Source organism: Magallana gigas, chromosome 9, assembly GCF_963853765.1.
Source record: "Magallana gigas chromosome 9, xbMagGiga1.1, whole genome shotgun sequence".
In the NCBI taxonomy this organism is placed as follows: domain Eukaryota; kingdom Metazoa; phylum Mollusca; class Bivalvia; order Ostreida; family Ostreidae; genus Magallana; species Magallana gigas.
This window is the reverse complement of record NC_088861.1, coordinates 19,146,616-19,160,989: the sequence shown is the minus strand read 5'-3', so window position 1 is coordinate 19,160,989 and position 14,374 is coordinate 19,146,616. Positions and strand designations below refer to the sequence as shown.

Sequence of the window (14,374 nt, the reverse complement as noted above, 5' to 3'; positions counted from 1 at the left end):
AACTTAATGACAACCACATAACCACATTTTTACAGTGGTAGAGGTAAACCACAAGTAGATGACCTGGAAAATTTCAGGCCCCAAATATAAATTCTAAATAAATTCTAGAACGCAGCTCACTTATCAATTGCAAATAAGCCCGAATCTCAAAAAGTGATAGAACGCAGTTCACTATTCGATTGCAAAAAGGCTAAAATTTCAAAAAGTAGATAAGACAACCTCACCAAATTTTTATGGTGGCAGTGGTATACCACCAGTAGATGCCCCTAAAATTTCGAGCCCCAAATATGAATCTTAATTTTGAATTGCATATAAGCCCGATTCTTAAAAACTAGAGATAGCTGCATCACCATATGTTCACAGTGGTAGTGAAATACCACTAGTAGATGCCCCTGAAAATTTCGGGCCCCAAATATGAATTCTAAATTATTCAATTGCGAACTGCGTTCTAAAAACCGATTGCCGCCCAATTTCATTTGTTTTTGAAAATTTAATGATTGTGAAAATGCATATGAAATACTCATACAATTTATTATATCTATGACTTTTACGTTTTCATTAGTTTAAACATGAAAACAAACAAAAGAAGTTATCGTTCTCTCCATGATTAAAGTCTCGAAGCGTTTCATTGATTAGACAAAGCGTTTTGTTGAACGAAACCTATTCATAATACCACAGAAAAGCACTGCTGCTTGAACTGATCACGGTATTATATTTTCCCCATTTTTCGACACTTTTTGTAACGCTATTGCTTATAAATTCTTTTCTTGAGATTTTAAGAAATCAAGCAGTTCTCCATTGCGCAATTTGTATCAAGCACAGGAGCATCGTATCCGCTCTACACTCTATGACACACACACACACACACACACACACACACACACACACACACACACATATATATATATATATATATATATATATATATATATATATATATATATATATATATATATATATATATATATATATAAAGGTTTTCAGTAGACGATAACACAATAATCCATTTCTCTCAAATTTAATCCAGAGCGCTTTCGCCTGATCGGCTCTTCAGTGGATTTCAAATTGTGAATTTGAAATCCACTGAAGAGCCGATCAGGCGAAAGCGCTCTGGATTAAATTTGAGAAAATTTGAGAGAAATGGATTATTGTGTTATCGTCTACTGAAAACCTTTTTCTATATCGTTACCTATACCAAGGACTTATTCGTTTATATATATATATATATATATATATATATATATATATATATATATATATATATATATATATATATATATATATATATATATATATATATTACACAAGGGAAGAATCGAAAGTAGGATACGATTTGTAAACAATGTCAAAAAACAACTTAATTGACAAAAGTTTCGCAAATCCTCCCACACAATGTTGCAAATGTTGTCAAAACACACGTTCACATTGAAATGTTCCTAATAAACTAGGTAAAAAGCGTTTTTGTCTCATTAAAACCGCTGTCTGCTGCAGAATTTTAGTTTTAATTCAATACAATGTAACAACAAAAATCCATAATGGTTTGCAATAATTAATCTCCAAGAGAAAAATGATGAGTTGAACTTTGTACTAGAGTAATGTACAAATCAATGTGTCCTCCATTACTTCATACTGTGGCAATGATCATACAATTTCCGTTACAAATGCATACACTGTAACGAACTCGATTCTTTATGATAAAATTAAAATGTTTGCCTTCAAAAAAAGTTGCTGAAAGTATATTAAAAATTGTATATATATATATATATGTCATAGAGTGTAGAGCGGATACGATGCCCCTGTGCATCAAGTAGCAGTCTCGATCTTTAATCTCTCGAGAGTTCTACTTCATACTTTATCTTAAATAAATATGTATCTGAAAATAATTAATAAAAGTGTCCTGTTTAAATGGTCGCAGTAGCACGTACTTTGCTAATTGCCACTTAATAGAAGTACATCTGTAGCTTTCGTCACAGCTTAAATAAGAGGTCAATTTGTATGATGTCCCCATTACACACATTCATTCAGAATACATCGCAATATAGAACACCAACCAGTGTGATTTAATCTATTTATTTGGGAATTAACTGGGGGAGGATAATCCTTTACACGATGATCTATGCTATTAATCTAGCATTGGTTTATAATGGGATCAGTGTATCTACGACTAATGTAGCGTCCCTCTTGACCGCCAATAACTCAAAACTTGAAAACAAACCCATCGCAGTATCCCCAAAGAGTTTACATCCCTCGATTCAACAAGAAATGAATAACTTGAAACAGCAGCTGAACCAGGAGGCACTCATAAGATTGTCGCTCACCAAACAATTGTATTCTGTCCTTAATGACGTTATTGAAATGAGAAAAGGAATGGGGCAGATGGAATCTAAGATACACGAGCTAGAGAAGTTTAGGAACTCAACCTTAGGCGATGATGTTCTCGCAAAACAGTTAGTAAACTTGCAGAAAGATCTTAAGAATTTGACATCAACGTGTAAAACTGCAAGTCATGGTAAGTTATATCTGTAATATCGATTCTTTGTAAATATGTTAAATTGAAAAAATTATCTGATATCATAATGATTATCTATGTTCCGTATGTATACACAATAATTATTATTTTTTACCACATCTTCCTCGTTTCTCAAAATTTCTAGTCGCAAATCCACAAGTCAATTAATATTTAGTCAACAAGTTCTACTCACCGTCAAGGTTTCTTAGATATAAAGCTTTTTTGTCACTTCCTAATCTATTTTAATACTTCAATTAATAATACATTCAATGCCTTTAGAGCTTTCCTAACCCTAATACTGTTGCAAATACTGTTGCTAATAATATACTTGTTTGATATTTATATATCAGGGTTTTTATACATAGAATTGATTCTTTCATTGTTATTTTGAATGACATTGTAGGAAAAGAAGCTATCGCTTTCAATGCAGTCACTTCAAAGACGCTCCTATATGATAGAAATACCCCTGTGAACATTGTATTCGATACTGTAATGTACGATACCCACGGTTCCTACAGTGCTCAAAGTGGGGTCTTTACAGCACCCTCCAAGGGTCTTTATATATTTACTTGGACAACCTTGGTCGCAGCTCGTAAAATTCTAGATACAGAACTTATCGTCAACGGAACACGAAAAGGTCTTGGCAACTGTAACAACGAAGGGAACCCTGGGTATGAAAACTGTGCAAATACAGTTCCTGTTGTGTTGGAAGCTGGGGATACTGTCAATGTCCGATCTGTGACTGGGAACTACATCCATGGATATGCATGGTCAAGTTTCAAAGGCTGGAGAAACTGACGGTTGTAACAGTGATATATTGTGCTTCCATTAAAGGCACTGTGTTATTTATGTATCATTTAATCTATTAAAGTCAGAAATCCTTTATTGAATAAAGAATTACAAATAGTTAGTAATTGAAAATATTACCGGAACATCTTACAAGGTGAATAAATATCTTTGAATATACTGCAGTACGTATTTAAATACAATGTAATTGTAAGATTTGTTACAGGACACTGTGTAAATCATTTGTATTTTTCTTTAAACTAAATAAATAAGTGCGTAGCTACGTTGTAAATGGAATATTATATAACGACTGATGTTGATTAAAGCAATTATACGATGGTTTTGTAAATAAACAAATGAAGTATAATTTTGAAACTTCTATTAACCCCGATTACATATAATGGAAGATAATGAAGAAAACTTTTTATCATGCGAAATAAAAAGACACTTGATTGCTTTAATGCTGGAATACCGGTATTTTACAAGGAATTATTTTACAAACAAATCATAAAACCCAATAATTAATCCTTAAAACGTTCTATGGTCTTGATCAAATGCTAACTTAAGTTAAATATAACTATATAATCATATTAAGTGTATGTTGATGGATTTTTTAGTTTAAGAATAAGAAGTTATATCTTTGTACCGATGATTAATTGATCAGTTACTTTAGATAAAGTATCATATATGTAAAATTGACATGTATTCAGACATTATAGATTTGAAAATATGCTTGAAACTTGGTTGTGAGAATGAACTTTTGTTTGTGATTTTGTTTTACCGATAATGCATTTTCTAGGGTGCATCTTAAAGGAAGTGAACATGAAAAAATTATCAAGGGCTCAAATTTGTCTGTTTGATGTGTATAATGATATCTGAAAACCGTTTAGACAGAACTTTCCTCAGTAAGAAGATATGCCACTTAGAATAACTAATTCTTGCAATCCATGAGCGCTGCCATATTGTTTGATTCATTACCTCCCTGCTGGGTTATCTCTAAGCATCTAAGAGAGGGCAGCACTGATGCTGACGCCAGTGAGACACATTGCATTTTTACACACGTTTAGTAACAGAGATAAAATGCCATCATCAAAATGTGAATTGGATGTAAAGAGTTGTGATTTTTAAACAGTGTTTATGGAGGAAGATTTTGGATCTCAGAATGATGCATTCCCACCAGCAGTTAATGTGACATGTAACTAGAATGGAATGTCCGTGGATCAGTGTTATTGTGACCTATTTTTTCTTGCACTCGGGAATTTCTTGTTTATGAGTTTAAACATTATGTGTGCTACATAAATGAGCACACAAGGTGCATTGCTCAGCATCCTGACTTTTAAAAAGTGTCTTAGTCCTGTTATTCTTCTGACAGCATAAACAGAACCGGCGTACATATATCATCAAGAATTAAGATAAAAACAAATCGGAAAATTTTCCAGGGCATTTAAATAAAAAGTAACGGTAAGAAACCCCACAAAGAAAATGAAATTACATTTTTATATTTATTTAAATTGAAATCTACAAACAGCATTTTATTTATGTAAACACTGACTGCCACATCTCCGTACAAACATCTGGAATGCTATGGTCTCATATTTCACAAATTAATTTATCTATTCATTTTTTGCACAAATCATATATAGTTATCTGAGGTTCATTTATAGAAATGTACTAAATCCTTGTCTTCTCATGACAGTACACAACATTTTTCTTCACATCAAGGCATATTTTTTCTTGTAACTTTTATCAACTCTGAACATAAACACTGGCCTAGTTCCAACATTGACCCAGTCACCAGCAGCAATGTGGCTTATCTACGTCAGAGAACAGATGCATGCTGGGGAATAATGGATTACCTCCATAAACCTTTCACTGAGAGTGTTAAATTGATAAAATCTCTTGATAGAAATAAACAAAAAGGTAACAGACCTCATTTTTAAGTTTCAAAAGGCTTTTAAAATAAATTAAGCAACAATTAATTTTTTCATGTTCACTTCCTTTAAATGTATTGCTATCTACGTAAATAACCAAGCAAGTCAAACCATACACGATATTGGTATCAAATAAAGCAATGATGGATTTTGACGCAGTAAATAAAAAGAGAAATCCTAAGATAATGAATCTGTGCAATAGTTGTTATTTACATCGTTTTGCATACGCTAAATCATTTTGAATTTTTCACTGGTTTTCCGAAAATATTTTGTAAAAAAACAATTTTCAGCAGTAAAGAAATCCATGATTTATGATTAAATGTGGGCCAATGTCCTTATCAAAAACAAATAATCATCGTTTTACTATTTTATTGTATGCATAGATATTAAAACCTACTTTTGTAGCTAAAAACATTTGATTTTTTTCCTCATCATTTTTTCAAAGTGATTCCATATTGGGGATTTCCAAATTATCTAGGTATTTCCATATACTTGAAACCGTAGAAACACATTTGTCTTCTAAATTAAGACAAAAAATATAGTTGGAAGATCAATTATATACTCCACACCCTTTATAAAACTATATAGCCCTTTTGTAACTCCTGTAAGATTCATTAACCATTCAACATCACTTGCTGGAAAACCTATTTTGGAGATATGAACTAACTTTATAAAGAATGACGATTTTTGTCTTTATGAATATTATTTTATTTGATATGATAAAAAGTCAGTTATTTTTAGTTCAGTAAGCTTATAAAGATTACAATATATTAATGAGCTAGATTAAAAAAAAATAAAAATAGCTTCATTTCAATGCTTTTTTTTTAATGAATTTGAATTTATTTTTTATGGTATCCAATTCCGTTTCATATTTTGAATTTGAGTCGTGATAATTTCAAAATGAAAAGGCTAACAGTGAATATTTAATCAAATATCCTTTCATGTTTTACATAAGGAATAAAAAGAGCGGAGATCAAAAAAGTTATTTTGATTGAAAATTAATTATTTTAAATTCGTGTTTTTTTTTCCAAACGTATTAATATTAGTTTTATCTAGGGATAATCTCCTGACTGTATAAAGTATCAAAGATTTCGGGGAGGGTTTTTAAATTATTTTTACTGAGAATAGAAGAAGTATTCTTTGCAGTGATTGCCTTCTAGTGTCACACTTAATATTTTATCGTTCAAGTGCTTACCTCCCTAATTAAAGTTAATATGTGGAGGGATGGGGTCGTTAAAACAGTCTTATTCCAAACGTGTATTTCTTTTACTTAGTTTTGAAAACATCAGAACTTTACACACTACATTGCAACTTTCTCTATGTTGTTCAGCATCAAACAGAATATTTTAATTAATTAGGAGTTTATTGTAGCATTACTCTTGACACGATGACTCACGTGATTGTTCTCATGCTGGTGTTCTGCGGGGTCAGTGGATCTGCAACAACGGAAGCTCCCTACTCACCAAACGAGCAATCTGAAAACATTACAAACGACGCAGTACAGGGGTTTTCTGAAAACATTACAAACGCAGTACCCTTTTACGATCCATTCCCAGTGAATCAACAAGATATCGACAACCTCAGACAGCAGCTGAACCAAGAGTCACTAATCCGGCTGTCGCTCACAAATCAGATGTACTCACTGTTAAAGGACGTCATTGCGATGAAAAAACAAATGGAAATGGGACAGATGGATTCAATCATACAAGAGTTAGCACACCACAGGAACTCAGGTAATAACAATCAAATCACAAACTTTACAATCAGGAATTGAGATCTATTAAATTTGAGATTAAAATAAAGTAAGATTAAAGGGGAAGGAAAGTCAAAAACATAATTCATTTATTTTAATAAAGTGGTGTAAATTATCACATGTGGTCATGCTGTTTTGAAAATAAAATACGTAATTAAGCTTTAATGAACGTTTGAAGTTGGAGAAATCGTATTTACTGGAGGCTGACATGATGTAGAACTCTTTTGTATTAAAAACCAAAAAAATTAGTTATTTTGACGTCACACCATCTATTCCGGTTTGGTTTACATATACAAATGAATCAATGTACACAGTGCTCTAAATATTATTAACGCTGGTTTATGCTTTTCTGTTACTAAAATAATCGACTAAACAAAATTGATAATGTTTGAGTTCACACGTCAATCTAAAGAATAAATACATGTATCATTGTATGCATAAATAGATGCATTTTCATAAGTAAATGACAGCTGTTAATCTGCTATCATTCAAAGTTTAAAACGACCTCGATTAATTTTTTTTTTATTTCAAGTCAAGTTCTTCGCTAACTGAATTAAATGTTATAATTGTTATCGGGGTGTTTAAAACTCATTCTTTAAAGTCGGAATTAATATGTCGAAATAACGACGGCAGACATTTTCTATGATACTTGGCATCTGTTGACAATGATTCCACATTTACGCGGAGATTTTTCAGACACTTACCTCCGCTTTTAGATTTCAACGAACATGCTCCATTTGACGATAGTTTGTAGTTTGCAAAGGTTAAAGAACGGTCTCAAATCAATATTGTTTCAAATTTTCCAGAACTTGTCATTTAGAGCGAATATCATGATGTTATGTTGATAAGACAAACCGGAATAGATGGTGTGATGTCATAGATTAAAGTTCAATGGTAGCCCTCATGGCGGCGGGAAATTTAAATTAAACGATCGATTTTCTTGATTTATTCATTGTTCCGGGGTTTTTAATGAAAATAAATACGATTTACAATTATAGTAGATGATAATTAATTGATTTATTGTACAACATATTTTTAGTTTCCTTCCCCTTTAAGTGTTTTATACAAGAAAGTACTCATAAAAAGTAATTGAAAGTTTACATGTTCACCTCATTTCCAACAATGAAAACATGATGGAAGAACAGTTTGTTTACTAATAGAATCACGTTTTTCATGCCTCAAATTAGATAATTCCTCTATCAAATGATACTCGAAGCATTATAATTCTGATATTCATTAATGTCGAATGATTATAAATTTTTATTTATGTGTAATGAGAAGAAACACGATTTTAGCATCATCGACACGGTAAACGAAAAAAACCCTCTCCCTGAGTGATGCATATACTTAGAGTGTTTATTTATTCTTTATTCAAAAATTAATCTCAACGAAAATCCGCTTGTTGTTTATAACCTATAAAGTAAAGACAGGGAACACATTGAACCTGACTAGCAAAACCCCTACAATTTCATGATGGAAACTTAAGTTTTATTCGGCTTTAATACATATTCCATCAATAGTCCAGTCAATTTAGCAAAATTTGGGGGATGGCCTTAAACAAATTGAAACAGAAATTTTTTTGTGGCATACGCCTCTATACGTTCATATTATACTTAAATAAAAAATCCACCTAAATCCTCTAAAGGGAAATCTTTTTTTTTGCTTGAAATTAATGATATTTTGGGTCACAAATTTGTCAAAAAAGAATTCAATTGATACATTGTGACAAACTTTTATCTAAGAGTTTACTATCAAAATACATACAGACATAATGTATTTTAAAAATTAATTAATAGATGTTTAACATATAAGTTTTTAAAAAAAAAAATGTTGATAGTTTGAGTCAATTTAAAGTCGATAAAAGTTCATAAAGTGATCCTCATTCATCATCAAAATTAATGTCTCCATCAATAGAATTAGAGCAACTCGTACCACGGCATTCCCCATAACTCATGGAACAAACAATACCATGTAGTTTACAATTGCAACGTGTAGATTCACAATTTGATTTGCAGTTACAGCGAATTATTTTCAATAATTCCTCGGGTGCAGGGGGTAGATGTGTTTTCGTTGGAACCAGAATCCCGTTTTACAACTTCCATCCCCAGTCTTTTGGCTCCAGGTTATTACCTATCCATTGTTGTACTTGATGGTTACTCGGTAAATGCGATATATTGCAGCTGCTTATGTTGGTGGGAGACTGCATACTTGTACCTGTTTTTCAACACGGGATGTTTTAGTGACAAATTTCCGAAATCCTCAGTATGTCTAGTCCTTCGCAAGCAAACAAACCAGCTATAACCTCTTCCCCTTGAGATGCAAGCATTTCTTTAGATGGCATCGGCGAATTTGTTAGAAAGTAAGAGGAAACCTCCTTGTAATAAGGTGAATTAGCTTTTACTTTCTTTAACATTTGTCCCTTACTCAAACCATATATTCTAGAGGTAGTGTTACAACCTGTCAATGCATGTAAAAACATTTTCGGTGTTCATGCACAGGGCGAAAAACAATCTTTAAGCAAGTCCTTAAAGGTGGCTTAAAGGTGGTGTAAAGGTGGCTTAAAGGAGATACAATCTTTAAGCCACCTTTAAGTCACCTTTAAGCTGAGCTTATAGGTCCTTAATGTCCAAACTTCTTTAAGTCACCTTTAAGCCATCTTTAAGCTACCTTTAAGCATCTTTAAGTGGCATTTACGTTCCCTTTAAGTTGTCTTTAAACCATCTTTAAGTTCCCTTTAAGTCAGGTTTGATCAAACTGAACAATAAAAACATGTATTAAATGCAAAAGCTCTTTTATAGGGAGGGGAGGGGGTGATCCGAGTGATGATATAATTTCCAAGGAATGGGAGGGGATGTTCCAGGCGGTTTTATTTTTCGTGCCATTAAACACATATCGCTATCATCAACACCGCTCCGATGGACACAGATTGCCGTTATAAAATTCTTTATAATTTTTTTTTCAAAATTATTGTAGGGGTGAGCGCAGTCTCTGTATCTAAATTTGTGTATGAAATTATATTTAATTATGTTTGTTTCCTATTATAAATTAATCGATGAAATCTCTCTCTCTCTCTCTCTCTCTCTCTCTCTCTCTCTCTCTCTCTCTCTCTCTCTCTCTCTCTCTCTTAGTTCATCCGTATGTATTTTTTTCAATTTTAATTATTTCTAGGTCTAATTCTAGATCTGCTAGATACATGTTAAAGATGAAAATACTCTCAACTGCCTTTGTTATATCGGGCAGGATATTACTGCTTTGTTTGTCTAGACATAGTTTTGTTCGTTTGTGTATATCTAATTAGAGTCCATTGTTTGTGCAACTTAAGAAAACCCCCGGAACTAACACAGAATATACAAGATATACACAACAGTTGTGTCTTATGCCCAGGTGCATGTTTGTGTATATCTAATTAGAGTCTATTGTTTGTCCAACTTAAGAAAACCCCCGGAACTAACACAGAATATACAAGATATACACAACAGGTGTGTCGTGTGCCCAGGTGCAAGTCAGTGTTTCTAAAGGCGTTAAATCTTAGTATGTACGAGTATACGATAAGGCTAGTGAATAAAAGTTTATTTACATTTGTAATTCATTTTCAAAGAATTATTTCCCAACTCTGTGTTTTAAAAATGTAACGTCTACAAATTAAAGATACATGTATGTAAGAGTAAAATCTAGAGGCTAATTAATTCCTGTACCGGTGATCATAAATAGGGGTTAATTGTTTAAATATATGTATAAGAGTAAATATGTCACATACCCGGCCTGGTACATCATACAATTGTATGTACAAGTATATGTATACATCATTTGCAATTGCCACATGCAGTAAATACGTCACCCGTTATTGGTAATATTGTTTGTTATAGAATTGATAGTCTAAAAATCATGTATACAAATAAATGTTTAAACATACTGGAACGGTGCCGTGATCATGAAAACCGGGAAAATTGCGTAGAACGTATACCCTAATAGTTTCAATGCATTTAATAAAAGAAATGATTTCATCCTCTTCCTTGCATTTCATTTAGCTGTGAATTAGATGAACGTTTATCTACTCGGTTTAAATTTATTTACTAAATAAGCCTAACGGTTTCCATTATGGTATAATATATTTTTTTTCACTGAAGACCAAGTTCCGTATTTCATTCTAAATATATGCATGCATGTAATTTATATATTAGATATGATTGATTGTTACAATTTGAATGGAAGTCAAAATCTTTTCAAGTAAAAAATACACATTGAATACATTGATTCAATATCGACTGATATATAGAATATAAAAACCTCCCTTAATATGTAAGTAGCCGTGGCGCAGAGGAAGCGAGGTGATGCTGGTAAAGGAAGTGTCCCGGGTTTAATCCTCGTCTTGGGAGTTTTGATTACTTTTTTTTTCATTTTATTTCCTAGAACAAAAACGGTTTTTAATACCTTTTCTATCATTATCATATAGTTAATATATTTTGTTGGTAAATTAAGCACAATATTGAATTAAAAGATTTTTTAATGGCTTAACGGTGGCTTAAAGGTGGCTTAAAGATGGCTTAAAAGTAGCTTAAAGGTAGCTTAAAGAAGTTTGGACATTAAGGACCTATAAGTTGTCCTTAAAGGTGGCTTAAAGGTGGCTTAAAGATAGTTTTTAAGCTGCCTTTAAGCCATCTTTACGCTTTCTTTAAGCCATCTTTAAGCAACTCATATAGCTTAAAGGTAGCTTAAAGGTGGCTTAAAGATCGTCTTTAAGCTACCTTTAAGCACCTTTAAGCTATCTTTAAGGAGAACTTAAAGATTGTCATTCATCCTGTGATGACAACTTCAAGGAAGACAGAAGATACAAATTTAGATGTTGCACTCCAAGATCGGGTAACTTTGATTTCTAACTTAATGCTCAACGCTGAACTGAAAATATAAAAAATCATGTAATAAAAAAAACCCCAAAATCAACTATACTTTTACATTGTTCATTTTGAAAAAATCTAATACAGTCAAACTTCGTTATCTCGAACTAGATAGGATTCTGTTTAAAAACTTCGAGATATTCGAGTATTCGAGATATCGAGGGTAAAATACTTAAAAAATAAGTGGCTGGAACACTTCGACATATTCATTGTATTCGAGATATCGGTGTTCGAGATATCGAAGTTCAACTGTAGTTGTTACAGGTGAAATGTATAAATTTGATATAAATGTATTTCAAGCACATCATCATAGACACTGCCAATGGACCCAATGGCTTAACAACTGGGATGAAACTTTCAATTACTTTGTCCCCCGTAGTTACGTCATCAGAGGTGTACTAAGCATTCACCACAACTTCTATGAGTAAGTCTTGAGATGAAGAAATTAAAAAAAAAAGGTGATAATTTTCGAGAAAGAATGAATAACTATGACATTTTTTGGATCAGTGTCAAAAGATCAAATATTCTAAATAAACGAGAAATACAGCAATATCAATAATGTTTAGACCAAAAAACCAAAATCTAAAAATATACAACATGCAGTATGATATTTTAGTCATTGTTCTTATATGAATAAAGATAAAATGAATTGCGGTTTCAACATCTGGGACGGTACCATTCGAGATTCAAGATTCAGATGTCAAGTTGTCAAAGGTTAAAACAGAACAATGCTTGAAATATATGGATTGGTGTATTATTGTTGACGAAATAAAAGCAAACATTGAAAATTGCAAGTGTTGTGTATTTAAATGTAATCCTTATATCTCAATTAAAGTCTAACAAAAGTCAAATAGACAGTAAATTGTTGCTGCCATTTCTTTCAAAAGAAAGCACGAATGTGGTTAGTAAGAAGTGAGAATTAAAATACGTATAGTTCTTTTGAAAAAAGGTAAACAGGAGCATGCATAAAAATGAATATTTTTTTTAATTGGTATACCTTAACGGATGTCTTTGCTTCTTTCACCGGTCCTTCTTTCGGAGTTTCATACATGATCATGAGATGATGATCAGTGAGAATAATTATGTAAATGACGTTGGTTTCTTCAGATTGATAAACACTTGACTGATAGCTTAGTGGACTTGATTTTGTCATATCTTTGTGCATGCTATAATACATTTGACCTTTGTCTTAAAAAATGATGACATGGCCTTTTTGTTCGATTGTGTTTTTATCATTCTGTTGAATGTTTTGTCCTATGTATTGAGATCTTTCCATTGATCTGGGTTTTAATTGTTCACTAGTATCCAAATCCAACTAAAAAAAGAAGAGGATATAGATTTCGATGTTGTCCACGTCAGTAAGGCTACACATGTTTTGCTCTTTCCCACTTACTTAAATCACTTATCATAGGTGTGTGTTTGAGAATTATTAGTTTCATTATTAACATTTAACTAGTTTTGGTTGTAAAAATATGATAACGGTTAGGTTAGATTTAAATTAGTTTCCAATTATTAAGAATGTAATTCATTTTAAGGTTTATATTGAAATTTCAAATATTGTTTTTTCCAATGGGAAATTTTTTTTCCTATAGGAATTTATTTTTGAAAAGTAAATATCTTACCTGACAGGTGAGATACAATGATATCAAAGGTGGTTGTTTACTCTTTAAGCTATGGTCTATCATATGGCATATTTGAATTTTTCGATATATGCCGTTTAATCGGGTGCAAGAATGCCATCTTGGCACTGGTAGAATTACCCGGCACAGTGTTCTTACTTAAATCTTTACTTATTAAAATTTTCTGAAAAAATATTAAAATGAACAAAAATGAAAAGACATCGGTATATAGACATATATTATTTAAAATGGAGGACATTCTATCACCTAATTGAGGGGTGCAACATCTGAAGTTGTATTTTAAAACTATCTTCGTATTATTGTTATGAATAATATGGACGCTACTTAGATATCCTCTGTTTGAACAAGTTTGAAAGACATTGGCATCATAAACATTGACATGACCTATTGAATTATGTGTAACTGAATTTTTCCAATCACTTTAATTTCTTTAAAGGTTCAGCTGTGTGAAAATTATTTGGTACACTATAAGCATGTATTCATCCTTTATTTTACCCCCCCCCTCCTCGTTCTTTTAATCTTTAAACCCCTTCTACTTATATATATATATCTTCAAGAAAGGTGTGCTATATTCATACTGATTTGGAAGTAATTAATCATTTAACTGTTTACGTTTACTTTTGCTTACCAGATCCTGTTTTTATTTGTTGGGGTTATGCATAATGTTAATTAATGTGGTTTTTATTTATAGGTCAATGAATTCGAAAATATAGTCTGATGTCGAGAACTGAATATACGATGTAACTGTTTTAAAAGGAGCGGGTTCATTAATGAAATGAAGTGAACCGATAATGTGTCACGATGTGGAAGTTGGCATTGAAAATACGTTTAGATTTATAGTCATCTCTCTCTCTCTCTCT

The 14,374-nt window shown here is 32.0% G+C and overlaps 1 protein-coding gene across 1 annotated transcript; it reads left to right on the top strand.

The window, feature by feature from the left end:
* The first annotated feature begins 2,000 nt into the window (after positions 1-2,000).
* On the top strand, positions 2,001-3,419 carry LOC105338226 (uncharacterized). Its single transcript, XM_011443242.4, has 2 exons — positions 2,001-2,509; positions 2,913-3,419. The coding sequence occupies exons 1-2, from the start codon at positions 2,110-2,112 to the stop codon at positions 3,305-3,307; spliced, it is 795 nt and encodes a 264-aa protein (XP_011441544.3). The 5' UTR covers positions 2,001-2,109; the 3' UTR covers positions 3,308-3,419.
* The last annotated feature ends 10,955 nt before the right edge of the window (positions 3,420-14,374 follow it).